The sequence below is a fragment of the Felis catus genome, chromosome A1 (assembly GCF_018350175.1).
Source record: "Felis catus isolate Fca126 chromosome A1, F.catus_Fca126_mat1.0, whole genome shotgun sequence".
In the NCBI taxonomy this organism is placed as follows: Eukaryota; Metazoa; Chordata; class Mammalia; order Carnivora; family Felidae; genus Felis; species Felis catus.
Genome location: NC_058368.1, coordinates 104,021,135 through 104,038,914, shown reverse-complemented (window position 1 = coordinate 104,038,914; position 17,780 = coordinate 104,021,135). Strand labels below are relative to the sequence as shown.

The 17,780-nt window shown below is 45.0% G+C and overlaps 1 protein-coding gene and 1 non-coding gene across 3 annotated transcripts in view; one reads left to right on the top strand and one right to left on the bottom strand.

Moving 5' to 3' along the window:
* Positions 1-17,780, bottom strand: part of GRAMD2B (GRAM domain containing 2B) — a 119,295-nt gene that overhangs the window by 13,866 nt on the left and 87,649 nt on the right. For both annotated transcript variants that reach the window (XM_019831574.3, XM_003980720.6), the window contains exons 2-6: positions 15,500-15,619; positions 12,167-12,278; positions 9,060-9,126; positions 8,029-8,132; positions 2,385-2,480 (exon numbers count right to left, since the gene is read on the bottom strand). In XM_019831574.3, coding sequence (XP_019687133.2) covers positions 2,385-2,480; positions 8,029-8,132; positions 9,060-9,126; positions 12,167-12,278; positions 15,500-15,619 — 499 coding nt within the window. The remainder of the gene's footprint in view (positions 1-2,384; positions 2,481-8,028; positions 8,133-9,059; positions 9,127-12,166; positions 12,279-15,499; positions 15,620-17,780) is intronic.
* LOC111556763 lies at positions 3,474-3,578 on the top strand. Its single transcript, XR_002736496.2, has one exon. It is a non-coding gene; the product is annotated as a U6 spliceosomal RNA (small nuclear RNA).

Below are 17,780 nucleotides of genomic sequence, written 5' to 3'. Positions count from 1 at the left end.
GTATGAAGGCTCCAATACCCTGACACTGATGTCCCCAACAGGCAGGCAAGACCTGGACACTAAGAAAAAAAAAGGCTAGTGATATTTGCCAGATCCTCTTTAAAACTTGTTCCCCTCTGCCTACCCCTTTTCTTTTAAGGTATTTAACAATTCCCAAGGGTCTGCTTTCTCTGTTCTGACCTAGATTTCCACTAAAAATTTCCCAGAGGCTCTCACAGGCTCGTTCTTTTTCAAGCCACTTCCAGATTCTTCCTTGTACAAATATGGAGATTTTTCTAGTGGATGCTTACACACAAGCGATGGGAAAGAAGTGAAATCAGATTAGACAAGTAATTTGGAGACAAATGACATAAGGAAAAGTAATTTTACTAAGCGGTACATTGAAGAAAATACTAAAACTCCCTCTTTCTCCACCTATTAGAGCCACAAAATCTTTTCACATCCCCTTTTCAGAAGTCTGTGATTATCCCTTTCACTCATCAAAGAGAGCACTCGATATGCTTTTTTTTAATTTCTTTTTTTTTAATGTTTTCTTATTATTGAGAGACAGAGAGACACAGATCATGAGCAGGGAGGGGCAGGGATAGGGGCAGACATAGAATCCAAAGCAGGCCCCGGGCTCAGGGCTGTCAGCACAGAGTCCGATGTGGGGCTTGAACTCACAAACTGCGAAATCATGACCTAAGCCAAAGTCGGACGCTTAACCGACTGAGCCACCCAGGCGCCCCTCGATACGCTTTCCAAGAAAGCATGTATTCCAAAGTAGTTAACACTATGGGTTCTGCATTAGACCTACTTGCAGAGTCTGGCTCTGACACTCAGGAAGTAGGTGACATTGGGCTAACAGCCCCACCACTCTTGGCTTCAGTTTTCTTTTCTTTTTTTTTTTTTTCAACGTTTATTTATTTTTGGGACAGAGAGAGACAGAGCTTGAACAGGGGAGGGGCAGAGAGAGAGGGAGACACAGAATCGGAAACAGGCTCCAGGCTCCGAGCCATCAGCCCAGAGCCTGACGCGGGGCTCGAACTCCCGGACCGCGAGATCGTGACCTGGCTGAAGTCGGACGCTTAACCGACTGCGCCACCCAGGCGCCCCTTCAGTTTTCTTTTTTTTAATTAAAAAAATTTTTTTTTTAATTTTTATTTTGGCAGGGAAGGGGCAGAGGGATAGGGAAAGAGAGAATTCCAAGCAGGGTTCATGTTGTCAGCGCAGAACCTGAGGCAGGTCTCCATCCCGTGACCCTGGGATCATGACCTGAGCTGAAATCAAGAGTTGGATGCCCCACTGACTGAGCCACCCAGATGCCACTTGACTTCAGTTTTCGTGACACCTACCCCTAATAGGTAGCAGTGTGGGACAAATGGGAAAACAGAAGGAAAGTGTTTAGCATATGCGTGGCGAGAAGTACATGCTTATTAGCCACTAACGTTAACTTTTTTTTTTCAAAATGTTAATATATTTCCTACCACGTCAGAATAGCCTCTTGTATCTTTCCTTCACTCTGCTTCCCTCTTCAATTTATCCAGTATGGTTGGAAATGGAATGTAGCTTTTATGCTTTCATAGAAATATTCAGTAAAATATTAAAACAATTAATTTCAAGGGGCGCCTGGGTGGCTCAGTCAGTTAAGTGTCCGACTTGGGCTCAGGTCATGATCTCACGGTTCGTGGGTTCGAGCGCCGCGTCAGGCTTTGTGCTGACAGTTCGGAGCCTGGAGCCTGCTTCGGACTGTGTGTCTCCCTCTCTCTCTGGCCCTCCCCTGCTCATACTCTGTGTCTCTGAAAAATAAACATTAAAACAGTAATTTCCAGTGACAAATGAGTAACCATAGAATTCTACTCCCTCTATTTGGCCAAGGGGAAATCAACACCACTCTACATGTAGGTATTTCTGGTTGCACACGTTTGGGGCAGCCCAGCAGTACCGAGCAGCTCTAGAATTTCTATACAGAAGAACATGAGACTTAAAGCAACCTGGAAGCAAAATGGGCCTAGGAACTGGTCCTGAAGCCACATGTGTACAGCAAGAACCAAGTTTATGTATTTGGGATGGTTCTGGAGAAATACCAAGGGAGAGTGTGGGGGGGGCTCTTCAATATCACCCTGCCTCACCCCATCAACAGTGGGGTGGTGGTGGCGGTTTCAAATATTAAATATTAAAGAAAGTGAATATATCAGTTTAGCCTGTTCTAAGAGATATTAGGGAAAGGGAAGCTGGGAAAGATTTTTTTTTTTTTTTTTTTGACCTTGATCAAGCAAGTCTAACGAAGTCAGCAGAAAATGCAAAATTGTCAACAAGTGTGTGAGAATAAAGTTCCTTCTGAGGGGAAACAACACTACAGAAATAGGACAAAGGAAAGGCACCTTGCTCTGAGGCGTACTCACCCGGTCTGTGACTGTCGCTATAATCAGGGCATTTGGCACCAGAAGGGCAGTTTTGGTTTTCTTTATTAGGGTGACGGAGAAAGCCGGAATAGAGATCTGAAACAGGGTCAGTGAGTTAATACGGGTTCAGGCTTCATAGGACAGGACTTCAAATCGTCATATTCAAGGGAAAAGTTTTTTAAAATTTAACTAAGAAATCAAAACCAGCACTAAGCTCTCCAGCCTCCAAGAAGAAAAACCAGTCTCCTCAAAGTTCTGTTTACACAGCCAGAGGGCAAATGTACATCATCAATTCTACTTCAGGGCTTGGTGGGAAACCTTCATCTTGAAACAAGGGAATGGATGCAAAGAAGCACAGTCATTTTAAAGACAGGCCCAAGGCTCTAAAGCAGTTATGTGGACATCCACTTGGGGTTAATCTCCGCATACACTGCTCTCCTACGTCCTGAGGCACATGCGGGTAGGGAAAACACTGAATAGCACTGGGAGACACAAAGCCTGGGACGTGAATTCTCAGCTCAGTTCTGAAAAAAGAAAACCTTGTTTTAAACGAACCTGGAGGCCAGAAAGGGGAGCTCTTGTGCCCCCACCTCTGGCCCTCAGTTGCAGACTCCAACAGGAAGAAGCCCCCCCTTTACTACTCACACCAGCTGGAAGAATTTCTCCTTGCCCAACAACAAGCTCAGCCAATAAGAAAATACATCTGATCCCGTGAGAAGCCCTGAATTCTCACTTCCCTCCAATGGGCTTGTGTTCAGAGCAACCCTTCCCAATTTCCTCCTTTTCTCTGTAATTTAACTTTCCCTCCTTTGATCTCCAGACTTGCCTATGATTTGCCATAGCCTGCATGTCTCAAAGTGCTATTCCTGAATAAACCCATTTTGCTGATAAAACAACTGGCTGTTTTACTTTTAAGGTCCACGCTATCTATGTGACCTAGTCAACCTTAAAAGCTACCCTTTCTAAGCCTCAGTCTCCTGATGTGTAAAATGGAGATAATCTTACCTTTCTCCAGGATTTTCTGTTGATTAAATGAGGTAATATATGGAAAATGCCTAGCACTCATTAAGAAAGTCACTCATTGTACTCGCTTAGGAAGCCTGTGCATAGACTAAAATTAGAACAATACAGAGAAGATTAGCATGGCCCCTGCACATGGATGATGTGCAAATTCATGAAGTGGTCCATATTAAAAAAAAAAAAAAAAAAAAAAAAAAAAAAAAAAAAAAAAGTCAGTCATTTCCTCATTTGTCTCCTAAAAAAAGATTGGGTAAAATAAAAGAACTCTAACTTCTTTTCTGGTTCAAACAATAGAGAATTAAAACAATGACAAATGAAGCAGCTACCATTTGTTGCCTCCTAGTCACCAAATGAGAATGTCATCTAATTATGACAGTCCTGGGAAGGAGTTAATTTTTTTAAAAAAATTTTTTTAGGTTTATTTTTATTTTTGAGAGAGAGCGAGAGAGCAAGCAGGGGAGGGACAGAGAGGGGGACAGAGCATCTGAAGCAGCGAGTCCGATGTGGGGCTCGAACTCACCAACTGTGAGATCATGACCTGAGCTGAAATCAAGAGTCAGATGCTTAATCGACTGAGCTACCCAGGGACCCCAGGAAGGAGATATTCTAAGACATAAGGAAATGTGTTTCAAGAGGTATGTGACTTGCCCAAGGTCATAAATATAACAGGTTACAAAGATGAACCAATCTGATCCAAGATGTGCGTTGTTTTTCATACAATGTACTACATGCATGGACCAGATACTATAAAGACCAGATGTTCCTGATACTTTTATGTTATATCCCTCCAACCCGCTTTGGATTCACAGAGAAATGGATAATATCCCTTTGATCCTGGAAAACAGAGTAACACACATCCATGGCAAAATGACCTGACTCCCTCCACGGGTACACACACTCACATGTACATTTTTTTGTTGTTGTTGTTGTTTTTTGTTTTTGTTTTTGTTTTTTGTTTTTGTTTTTTTTTTTTTTCAACGTTTATTTATTTTTTGGGACAGAGAGAGACAGAGCATGAACGGGGGAGGGGCAGAGAGAGAGGGAGACGCAGAATCGGAAACAGGCTCCAGGCTCCGAGCCATCAGCCCAGAGCCCGACGCGGGGCTAGAACTCACGGACCGCGAGATCGTGACCTGGCTGAAGTCGGACGCTTAACCGACTGCGCCACCCAGGCGCCCCTCACATGTACATTTTGTAAAAATGCTTTGCATATTCTAAAAGAGAACAAGGTCAGTGGGGGGAGAGGAGGGCCTTAGGTTAGTACTGCCAACTTGAAGGAAGAAAAAAGAGCTTTTAATTCTGAATACTTACATTCCCATATTTAGGCTTATGAGATGGAAATGTTCTATTCCTCAAAGTCCCAGATAGGAAGACTATGGAAGAAGGAGAGGCTAATCTTTTTTAAGTTTATTTGTTTATTTTGAGAGAGAGAAACAGAGAGAGAGAGAGAGAGAGAGAGAGGCAGAGAGAATCCCAAGCAGGCTCCACACAGCGCAGAGCCCAATGCGGGGCTCAAGCTCACAAATTGTGAGATCATGACCTGAGCCCCAATCAAGAGTTGGATGCTTAACTGACTGAGCCACCCGGGCGCCCCGAGGGGCTAATCTTAATGAGACATTTGCTAACAAGTATTTTGCTAAAGAACTCTACCCTCTAAAATTTTGAAGAATGAGATGACTCCTAAGTTTTAAGTTGGGATACCAAGATGGATGAGGATATAAAAGTGAATCTAATTTTGTTTCTGAGTAGTGACACAAACACACAGAAACTAGGGGCTATAAATTTGGGTATCTTCATAACCTAAGGCACGGAACACCTTTAAGAAGGAGTTTTCAACCAACCGCTTCTTAAGTATCAAATGACAGCCAGATCACATTTGAGAAATAAAGCGTCAATCCCCTTTCCGCTTGGGCCTAGATGGAATCTTATACGCGCATTTAATGTTATCAGCATCTGAAAATACTACCAGAATGATCAAAAGGTCCTGATTACATTTATTCATATTTTTCCAGGGGAGAGTGTCTAGAAAATGTCTCTTCCTAGAGTGCCCTGTTTGGTTGACTTTAGTTCATATTGGAAGGTGCTGGACCCAGTAAGGAAAGTCTGCCCCAGATCTGAGGACCCAATCTCCCTGACACCATCCTCAGAGGGGAAGAAACGTACAAATCACTCTCATGGCTCGTGTTTCCCACCTCCTGGTAATTTCCAGTCTCTTGTCTCTTAGAGTAGCTGTAGCACATCCAAAAGACCCACTTCCTGGTATTGTCCCTATCACTCTTTTTGTCGTGAGGGCATATCCTTAGCCAGTGTCAGGGCGACACGACCATCCAGCCAAATTAGGACTTCGTAAAAATAAGCTTAACTCTCCAGGGCGGTAGCAGCCCCAAGAGTCTGAAAGATGCCACATCGCTTCATGTTCAAGGCATGTGTTTCCACAACTGTGACAACAACGATGTACAGCCAGCCATTTACATTTGGTCACGTGCCTTCCCAAATAGCATCCCCCAAATAACCCGGGGAACTGGTGTCCCCATTCCATTCGTCTGGACAGTGTGCCTCAGGGAAACTGAGTCATTTAAATGGCACCACTCAGCTAAGAGGCAGAACTGGTCCTCCTCCCACAGGACATCTGCCTGACACGATTTTTTTTTTTAATGTGTATTTATTTATTTTGAGAGAGAGAGAGTGTGTGAGCAGGGGAGGGGCAGAGACAGAGGGAGACAGAGAATCCCAAGCAGGCTCTATGTTGTCAGCACAGAGCCCAGCGCGGGGCTTGAACTCACGAACTGTGAGATCATGACCTAAGCCAAAATCAAGAGCCAGACACTTAACTGACTGAGCCACCTAGGTGCCCCTGACAGGATGCTTTTGATTAAAAAAAAAAAAAAAAAAAAAAAAAGTCTCAGGAGCAGAACAGAGAGACAGTACAAGCAGGCCTTTCATGCCAAACTACCCAGAAATGGCCCTAGTATTGAATGTATTGTCCATTTAAGCCTTATGGTGGTCCTCTGAGGCAAGTAGTATATGTGCCTTCTGGCGCAGAGGAGGAAGCTAAGGCCTAGCGAGGCTAACTCACTAGGTCACAATCACACGCCAAGGGAGACGTGTAGCCAGGACTTGAACTCATTCATGGTTTGTGAGTTCGAGCGCTGCATTGGGCTCTGTGCTGACAGTGCGGAGCCTGATTGGGATTCTCTCTCTGCCCCTCCCCTGCTCCCCTGCTCATGCGCACTCTCTCCCTCTCAAAATAAATAAGTAAACTTAAAAAACAAACAAGAATTCCCCCATCCCTTCCATCCTTTAACAAAGACTAAGTCTTTGTTCACTAATGTCTCTAGACGCGCTGCTTTCATCAGAGATGTTGGCTCTGTCTGAATTCCTGAGAATTAGCCTATCACGCTGAACAGGAGATCACTGCTACCCAATCCCTTCCCTACTCCGTGAACAAGTTCTTATAAATGAGAAACCTAGAAATACAGTGGAGCACTGCTTAATCGTGCTTTGTGTGATACCGATTCGGGTAATAGTGTTTACCAAAGTATGTGTATCCAGACACGACTCTTTATGATTTGGGAACAACATTAAAATAACACGTCTGACCTGAAGAGTGGTGTGCTAGTCTGTTGACCCAACACCAGCAAAATGGAGAATTTCCATTGTATTTGTGATGTGGTCATTGTCTAAAAGCCTGACAGGGGCTTTAGGGAGACTATTTAAATAAAACCTATCTACCACTCAAAACAAAAGGTTTTCAGTCAGCGACTTCATGGATATAAAAGTTGCTTATTTATAATCGTGAATCAGAATGATTCAAAACTCATTAGGTCACACGACCCTAAGAAGGTGTTTCTCTGACTCCTCGCTGTGGTGGCCTGAATGGTGTGACATCGCCCGTCAAAGGGACAGAATGTCAGTGGGATGGAATTATCTTTTTCCTTCTTATGACACAGTCCCAAGGTCTTTGCTTAGGAAGGCAGTGCATTGGGAAAACTGCCAGTTCCTTCAAGCTATCCTCCTTAACAGCTCACGTGTCTTGGGCCTGTCCTCCCCCACATCTGCTTTATGAGAAGGACAAGTTGTCAGTTGTGGTCCACTGGGGATGGTGGGTGTTTGACTCTCCCAGACCAGGCCGTAAATGTTTCAGTTTCTGCTCATGTGGTGCTGATGATGCTACAAAGTGAGCTCTAATCACTAGCTTATTGATAGGCTTGTTTTTCTACGTGTCTCTGACTGGTAACTGATATGTACACAGTGCAAAAATCATTATTTATTTAAAAAAAGGTCTTGGGTGTAAGATATGTCTTTGAAACAAATTATGGCACACTCTCCAAATGAATAGCTGTAAGAGGTCTCTGGTGACATCTGGGTAAAAAGGCGTTAGCATAGGGTTGTGGGAGAGATATATGTGTATAGAGAAATACATCAAGAGTGGTCTTTAGGGGAAAAGGGAACTTGGTGTCATTTAGAGGCATTTAGAAACTAATATTAGGAACAACGATGAAGGAAATAAACATATAAGGGTATGATAACAATACAAATATTTATAAACACTTACATTGAAAATGACTGATATTCACAATATATAATAAAGTGCATAGCTTTCTTTTAAAAAAATTATACTAACCTTAGTGTCTTTTCCGAACACCTTGGAATGAAAACAAATCCAGTTTTCTGATACGAAGAGCTTCCCCTGGTATAATATCTCTTTCTGTAGAGCACACGTAAAACCTGGGAAAATATATATAAGAGCATTTAGAGTTTCCACGTAAAATAAAAATTGTGTATGTATGAGGGGGACTCAGGATTGGCAGAGGCAATACATTCATACTCAAAAGATCTGTCACTTCGTTGTCAGTCATCTTTAGTGGAATAAAGATATGGGGAAGAGGGTTTGTGTTTTACTCCCAAGCCTTACCCACAGGAGTACAACAATCAAAATGGCAAGACAAGGCTATCATTGAGAATTAGAGTTCAAGAATGGAGTTTCAAAATGTCCTCTACTTAGGAAGGTATGTCGGCCTGTGCTAATGTCGGCAGTCCTGCCCCTCCTTCCCTGGGACTGTCACTAACGACTCCTTTTGAAGTGGATGATCTCACTGTGGGAAGCGCATGTGACCCACATGTTTGGCCACCATCAGAGGCATCCTGCCTCAACATCTGTATCCTGGAAGCTAGAATGGAACCTTGGTCTTAATGGACCTAAGAGGAGCTGAGTAGGTCCTAACTGGCGTGCTGGATAAGATGTTCTGGTGTGATAATCACACCCAGTACAGCTCAGGGACGGACACGTGTCTGCACATGAGAATCTGTGTTTCCTTTCAGCCTTCTTCTAGTGGCCTCTCTTCCTCCAGCCTTGTTATCTGAAATCTCAGGACAGCCCAAATGCAGTGCACTGCAGCAGTGAATACAGAAGGTGAGGAGATCATTCCGGAATCATCTTGGAGGGTTCTCTGTCATGTGGAGGGATTCAGTTTCCCATTCTACTCTCTCATCTTTCAAGACGCTTGAGGAACGCTGAATGAAGCTGCCATCACCGTTACATCATAACTTTCGAACCCACGTTCCCCTTGGTGATTCTGTTCCCAGACGGAGCCCGCTTTCTCTCCCCCAGCCAACTAGCGTATTTTCAAAACAGTCAAACAGGTCAGAACTTACTCTGCCTCAATGGTTCTTCAGTTGGGACATCAAGAAACAGCTTGTGGAAGTGCATATTTGCCTTATACTACAAGGAGAACACAACACAGGCGTCACCGCTGGCATTTCTTGGCATAACATCACCAATTTTAACTTCAACGTAAATTACGTAACAGATTTCCCCTCCCTTCACAGAGTATCTTTAGGAACTCCTTGTCTCTGATCGTACAGTCTTCGACACAACCCCTCAAAGACGGCAGGGCACAAAGGTTTCATTTTCCAACAAGATAGTGACTTGCTGGTTGGAAAGACATGTGAAATCATGCTGCAGCCTTGTGCCAAGTGGCTGGCCAAGGAAGTTCCTAATAAATGACACAAAGGGATATCACCAGGGAAGGTAGTAGATCCTAGGACACTAAAGATCCAAGTGCTCTTGGAGGACAGCAGTGGTTAAGAGCTCAGATAAACCTAGCTCAAGTCTTGGCTACATGTCCCCTTTGGTGTGTGACTGTGACCTCGTGAGTTAGCTTTGCTGGGCCTCAGCTTCCTCCTCTGTGCCAGAAGGCACATATACTACCTGCCTCAGAGGACCGCCATAAGGCTTAAACGGACAATACATCCAAAAGACCCACTACTTGGTATTGTCCCTATCACTCCTTTTGTCGTGAGGGCATATCCTTAGCCAGTGTCAGGGCGACACGACCATCCAGCCAAATTAGGACTTTGTAAAAATAAGCTCAACTCTCCAGGGCGGTAGCAGCCCCAAGAGTCTGACAGATGGCACATCGCTTCATGTTCAAGGCATGTGTTTCCACAACTGTGACAACAACAATGTACAGCCAGCCATTTACATTTGGTCACGTGCCTGCCCAAATAGCATCCCCCAAATAACCGGGGAACTGGTGTCCCCATTCCATTCGTCTGGACAGTGTGCCTCAGGGAAACTGAGTCATTTAAATGGCACCACTCAGCTAAGAGGCAGAACTGGTCCTCCTTCCACAGGACCTCTGGCTGACAGGATTTTTTTTTTTTTTAATGTGTATTTATTTATTTTGAGAGAGAGAGAGAGAGCATGAGCAGGGGAGGGGCAGAGATACAGGGAGAGAGAGAATCCCAAGCAGGCTCTATGTTGTCAGTACAGAGCCCAGCACGGGGCTTGAACTCACAAATTCTGAGATCATGACCTGAGCCGAAATCAAGTCGGACACTTAACTGACTGAGCCACTCAGGCGCTTTCTGACAGGATGCTTTTGATAAAAAAAAAAAAGTCTTATGAGCAGAACAGAGAGACAGTACAAGCAGGCCCTTCATGCCAAACCACGCAGAATTGGCCCAAGATCGCCATAAGCAAGAGCTTTAGAAAGGTCCTACAGGCGATCGATGGGCCCCGCAAGTCAGCTATTTTATAAACGCCTCATGTAAAGTAGGTTATCTCATGCTGCTTCCTAAAAGTACATTTTGCATCCAGAAAGTTCCCCGGATTAAAGCGACGTGTTCCAAGGAGGCTTTCCTGAGATTCTTTTTTTCTTTTTTAATGGCTACAGTGAGCATTGGTGGCATGAGTTGATTTAAAAGTAACCTGGGCCAAGGGGCGCCTGGGTGGCTCAGGTGGTTATTTGTTCGACTTCTGCTAAGGTCATTCTCCTGGTTCGTGGATTTGAGCCCTCTGTTGGGCTCTGTGCTGACAGCTCAGAGCCTGGAGCCTGCTTCGGATTCTGTGTCTCCCTCTCTTTCTGCCCCTCCCTTACTCGTGATCTGTCTGTCTCTCTCAAAAATGAAAGCGTTTAAGGGGCGCCTGGGTGGCGCAGTCGGTTAAGCGCCCAACTTCCGCCAGGTCACGATCTCACAGTCCGTGAGTTCGAGCCCCGCGTCAGGCTCTGGGCTGACGGCTCAGAGCCTGGAGCCTGTTTCCGATTCTGTGTCTCCCTCTCTCTCTGCCCCTCCCCCGTTCATGCTCTGTCTCTCTCTGTCCCAAAAATAAATAAACGTTGAAAAAAAAATTTTAAGAAAAATAACCTGAGCCAGAAAATCCAAAAAACAACGTGGAACATGAACAAATGTGAATGTAATAAACGGAAGAAAAAAAAAAGAAAAAAAAAAGGCAGTGGAAATGATGTACATTAAAAGGGACAGATAGGGGCGCCCGGGTGGCTCGGTCGGTTGGGCTCAGGTCACGATCTCACGGTCCGTGAGTTCGAGCCCCGAGTCAGACTCTGTGCTGACAGCTTGGAGCCTGGAGCCTGCTTCAGATTCTGTGTCTCCCTCTCTCTCTGCCCCTCCCCTGCTCATGCTCCGTTTCTCTCTGTCTCAAAATAAATAAAAACATTAAAAAATTAAAAAAAAAAAAAGGGACAGATAAATCCATTATTTGGCTCCTGACTGGATTCATTTTGGGGGGGGGGTGGCAAAAAACATTGATGCAGGCACTGACTACTGGAAGACTGTGGAATTCTGAAATGGATTTTATAGAAGTAATATTTTTGTGTATTTACTATTCAGTTAAATTTCTTGTGTGTGCCAATGGGTTTTTCTCCTTCTTAGGAAACACATATTCGAGTATTTAGCGGGGGGAGTGTTAAAAAACAACCTCAAACTACTGGTCCCAGTAAGTATGCCACACTCCATGACACAGGACTGGGCTTAGTTACCTATCGGGGTGGGTTTTAGAGCGGAACCGAACTGCTTCTGGAGGAGAATCGTGACGGTCCACAGGTTTTCCTCTTCAGTGGGAAGCTGGGTTGCCTTCCATTCACACAGGTGCTGTATCACACTCATTTTGATGCAAGGACATCACAACTCTCTTAATCATTAGGCAAGCTAATTATCTTGGCTGGTTTTTAGACCAGCACATGACCACATAGGTCCCTGCTCTTGGGGCACTTGTCAGAGTTAGGGGTCACGATATGCAACTCACCGCCACCCAGGATATACCGGAAGGTCAGTGGGGAAATACGAAACTGATTAATAGTCGGCCGAAGGATCTGCATCCTGTTCTGTGTTCCAGATTCTCTACTATCTGCCTATGAGAGTCGTGAATGGCAGGAAGATACACATTTGGGTCCTTCCTTTCCCTTGGCTCTAGGGGTCCCCCCATCCTCTGATCAGTGCAGTCCACATTCCCAAGTTACCTGGCTGGAAGACGAAGACTTCTTCCTGTCCATCTTAGATTCACTTTTGCTCTCTGTTTTACAGTCGTTCTTATCACTTGCTAAAGAGGCACCATCAAAACTGGATTTTGACCTGAGCAAAGAGAACCCAGGGAGTCTGTAAGATGAATTGTTTAATGCTACTCATTAATCCTATTGTAATAAATCTTGATTAGCATGCCATCTCACAAGAAAACCTGACATTTGTTTTGTTTTGTTTTTCTGGACACCAGTGATCACTCCTAATACTCTAAGAGCATTTACACAGCATAGTGTGTGGGAGACTGGGATGGTTTCACAGGGCCACAACCTCAATCTGCAGAAATGCAGACTTCTAGAAGGGAGAAATACAAACTGAATTGTGAAGGTAATTATACCATCTCAAAGGATTTTAAGCAGTAAAAGTACTGTAGGCAAATTATTAAACAAAACTGCAGCTATAATTCGATCAAAGAATATTTTCGTTTCAGAATTCTATTAATATTTAACATGGGTTAAATGAGTAGGGCATTGTATTAAAGGCCTAGAGGGACACAAGACGGTCTTTTTCCTTAAGAAGCCTGTGAATGCATCCAACATCTTTTTTCTAAGGCAGTACAAGACGTAGTGCCCAATAATAATACATACCACAGCTATTAGGAGGAGGTATAGAGACCCTAAGTTCAAAAGGAGGTAAGAGGAGATCAACAGCACAACGTAGGTTTAATACACTGGGCCTCAGAGGATAAGCAGGAGTTGGGTATAAGGAAAAGAGAAACAAAACATCCCAGAGTGGGAAAACAGTAGAAGTGAAATCAGGATAAAAATGAAGACCACGTTGGAAAGTCAAGTTTTCCTTTGTTCTACTAAGGACAGAGGTCAGAGCTCCAGTATTTGTTTCTAAGGTGATTCTAGTCCTGGCTCTTCATTTGAGTAGGTGTGTGAATTTGCACATATCTTCAACCTGACAGACAAACAGAATCATTCTCAAGTGGAATGCATGTATGGTTTTCAGAGATGTATATACAAACAACTTTTATGATACAATTATGTATTTTTTTTCACTATGGGGAAAAATGGCACATGAAATCCATGATCCTACAGTATGATTCCTTAGAAAGAGGCTCAGTTAAAATGAGTATTTGGTTCGGGGCGCCTGGGTGGCTCAGTCGGTTGAGCGTCCGACTTCGGCTCAGGTCATGATCTCACGGTCCGTGAGTTCCAACCCCGCGTCGGGCTCTGAGTTGATGGCTCAGAGCCTGGAGCCTGTTCCAGATTCTGTGTCTCCCTCTCTCTCTGATCCTCCCCCATTCATGCTCTGTCTCTCTCTGTCTCAAAAATAAATAAACGTTAAAAAAAAAATAAAAAAAAAATGAGTATTTGGTTCAAAGCAGAGTTAAGAATCTTGAGTAATTCAGGTGGTACAAGGGTGTGACTGAGAGACAGAAATGACTGCAGTTAAGACTTTAGACTCTGGGTTTCTCAGCCCTGAAAAGATGGGCCAAATGATATTCTAAGCTGCTGCCAGCCACAACAGTTTGGGTCCATGATGCTCTAACCACAGGTGAAATACCTCTCATTGATTCCAGGTGTCAGATTTGGATTTAGCTACTGGCCACTGAACCTATTCACAGATACAAATGACTTTGGAATTCTAGGGATTACTTTTTTTTTTTTTTTGAAATTATGAGTAAACATTTGTAGTCAAAAATAATTTTTACAAATGGCAATTTACCTATTAGTATACCATCCACTAATCCGAATTAATTACCTCGACTGATTCACACTAGTAAATGTTAATGGAATCATCAAGGCAATGATCAGACCTTTTGAAGGACTGTAAGCAAATTCTGACAGGCAAGGCAGATGTATCCCTGACGAATCCAAGAGGCGCAAGCAGAAGGGGCTTGTGTGCACAGCACTGGTCTCTGGGGAAGGGGTGGAAGGGGCGCTTATTTATATGGCATTGGTATCTTTGTGTCTACGCTGTTACTCTCTCATCTCACAGGTCACTATGCGCAGGACCGGAAGTCGAGTGCAGAATGAAAATGTAGGGCCTCTTATTCAAGTATTAGGAATTTCCAGACAGCGAGAGCAGAGCATTACATCAAGCGTGGGGCTCTTTGCAAATGCACAGATGACACACCCACACCGTTTGACAAACACGCCCTCATGATGAGTGTATTATTCTCACCCAAAGCCTGGGGGAGGCAGAGAAAAAGCCACAGTGTTTTTAAAGCGCCTGCTGGAGCCAGTCAATAATGGTGAAAGATACAAGAAACGACATGCTTTGTGCTTTTGCCTGAGCCTCATTTGCTGAGTGAGGCAAGGTGCTCTGAAAGCAAACAGCTATGGAAAGAAATGGTGAAAGTGAGATGTGTCCAAACAGCCATGCAGAACTGATGAAGAGAGAAGTGGAAGGGGCTGGAAAGAAAAATGTGGGGGCGAGAGAAGACTTAGGCTTGGTCTTGAGTGAAGGAAGGATGTGGAGAGAGGGAATGGGCTGTGTAGCCAGGAAGGAAGGGAAAGGCAGGAGTTATTTAATTATCCTTTAGCAGAGGCCCAAAGACCCAGAAGGTACAGTTCTGACAGTTCCAGTAACAGAGACATGAGCAATCGCTCCACCACTCGGTACAGACCCCTGACTACATGCACCGTAACTGACCACTGAAATGATCATTCTCTGATGAGGGCACAAAAACAACTCTGAGCTCCTACTTCTTCCTTGCATGTGAGAAAAAGCATGTAACAAAGAGTCTCTGAGAGTGACAGGGACCGCGCCTCATCTCAAAACTGCCTGTCCCTTCTAGGCTCACGACCAAACTGACGCTGGACCTACCAGCACCGGCCCCAAGAAACAGACATGCACACCCTGTCCGGGGATCCCAGGCAGGGCTCCCCCTCCGCTTTTTTGTGGCTGCCAGGAAAGCGAGACAGCAGGTGTGCACACGCACAGGCAGAGCAGATACTCCAACCTGGGCGGGCTGCACCAGCACCCCGGCCAGCCTTTCCAGGTGCCGCATCAACCTATGCCAGGCAGTGGGCTATCCTGGCTTTATCACTCAGCAAGATCAGTCCTTGAAGAGAGGGGCAGGTGTTCTGCAGTAGGTTGGGGCAGGAAGGAGAAAGTAAGCTGCCAGAAAGGGATGAGAAAGGAAGGCACGCATCCGTGCCGAGATTGAGGAAAACCACCCCACTTCTTTCTCAGGGGGTTATCTGGTTACAGTGGATCCTCACTTGTGACAACTGCCATTGAACTAGAAACATCAGCTCCTCCCAGCCACCCCTCCTCCCCAAAGGCCCCAAAGAACCAAGAGTCAACGTGAGGACACTCACCGCAAGGAAATGATTCTCTTCTGGTCTGGGGACTCAGCCTCGCAGGACGGGGTAGGGGACTGGGCTGTTGGCGACCTGCAGATCTTCTTTTTCTCCTCCAAACCATTCTCAGCCTCTGAGCTGGAGAAGAGAGAAAAACGCTTCACCTTAGACATCCGGGGAAGGGGGTCATGTGGAAGGAAAAACGATGAGAAAACCTTGCTTTCTGGAGAGGGGAATGATGTTCAAGCCCCACAACAGGCTGAAGTCAGCGTGGACAGCTGTGCGCTTTCCAGATCTCCATTCTGAAGCCTCTCAGCTGGTGCCTCAAGGGCAGGAGCTCCAGGTCCTGCCTGCTGCTGCAGGTAAACATCCGACTTTGTGGGGACTTGGTGGCTGCCGGGCGTGCGCAGGAGGGCCCCACGCTGCCCAGCTCTGCCCGGCTAGCATGCTGAGGCGACAGATCACCTGGAGGCTGGGAGGGCCCCTGCACACACGTGCACAGCACACAGGCTCACAGCCAGCTGTGAGCCTTTCTGCTGGGAGCCCCCGCCCCTTTGTCTGCATTTCCCTTAACACCCAATGTTGTAGTTATATAGGTCCCATTTTGGGTTGTCGATGTTTTAACCAAGGACCTCTCTAAGCAATTTCCAGTCTAATCTACACCGCCACCCAGGCTGGGTAGGAATTATTACTCCCAGATTACAGATCTGGAATCTGAGGCTCTCACTTACCAACTTGGCCAAGTTCACAGAATCAGAATGGTTCTGAGTTGGGAGGCCTCTGGGGTCCACACTCACCTTCCTATTCTCTAACTCTTCTCCCTGCCATCTACCCCCCTCCCCCAGTCACTGGTCCATCCATCTAGCCCCCTTATTAGCTCTTTAGTGTGAGAGCTCCAGGGCGGGGTGAGGATCTTATTGACTTTTATACTGACCACAGAGTCTAGGTGAGTGCCGGTATATAATGACGATCACTAGGCTTGTAGGGCTGACGTTGGTAAAAGAAGGACTAGAGGCAAAAGCAAGTCAGGACGGTTTGCATGCTGAACCACAAACCAATGGAGGTAATGAGTGTGGTGGATACAGGAGTTGAGTTCCCTCAGTGTTAGGGACTGGGGACACCAATTCCAATACGAGCAAGAGGAGAGAAAGGAAGGCGGGAAGGCACATACACGGTGTTTTAATTTCCAAGGAGCAGACCTTCTTTGGTGTCAGTCTGCAAAGCACAGGATTCACAAGACAGATTTCTGAGAATGTGAGAACGCCACGGTGGCTGAACAGAAAGGGAAAATACTAAGGTAGCGTCGCTATGATCGTTCGGCTAATTTTAATCCCCATTCACCACCTACTTGGTGTCTTCACCTGCAGATGACCGCACAGGCAGGAAATGTCACCGGTTAGTTGAAGTTTTGTGGGTGCTTGCTTAAGACCCTTTTCACAGTATTTGAGGTTGCCAGCCCATACCAGTAACACTGCTGTAGTGTCACCATCAACACCAAGGGTATTTGACAAGGTATCCAATGGACAACCCCTACATATGGTGGATATTCTTATACTGTGGTTAGTATTTCTCTCTTCCTAAGTACATAAATATTCAAGGACAGACGCCCAACTTTCCACTTCTTCAATTCTCAAAGCACTCAAAAGCACTTAAGTACATTAAAAGAATTCAGTCCATAAATGAATTGCATTATGTGATGAAAGGTAAAGGGAAGGCTTTGAAATATTAATAAGAAAACACCGCTCTGGTTTAAAATAGAGGATTTTATTTAATGTTAGCATCCAGTTTAATTCACAGACTCAGAGAATTTGGGAACTCTTAAGGGGCTTTAGAGCATATCTCTCCTAACTGCCCTCCCCAAGACACACACATTGTGATTCTTCAAAGGCATCAGGCAGCAATCCACTTGAGAGCCCCTCTTGAAGTAGGGAGAATAAATCTGTGTGGACCCTCAATAAACCACTCAGCATTTATTTACATATTTACCGATTTTATACAAGAACCGAGCCACTGCTGTCCTGTCCAGCACCTCTGTGTACTTAGAAAGAGCCTTCCCACTAAGAAGCACTCATAAAAATGTGCCCCTCTGTATGGATGTAGCCCTAAGGGGACCTCAGCTCTGGGCAAATGTCTTATTTATCCAATTACTAAATTCCTTAAAAATGGGGAACTCGTGTGTTTTTTCCACAGCACTCAGCTCAGCATTTGGCTCATAGTGGTCCTTTTTAAAAAAAATTTTTTTAAACATTTTATTTATTTTTGAGAGACAGAGACAGAGCATAAGCAGGGGAAGGGCAGA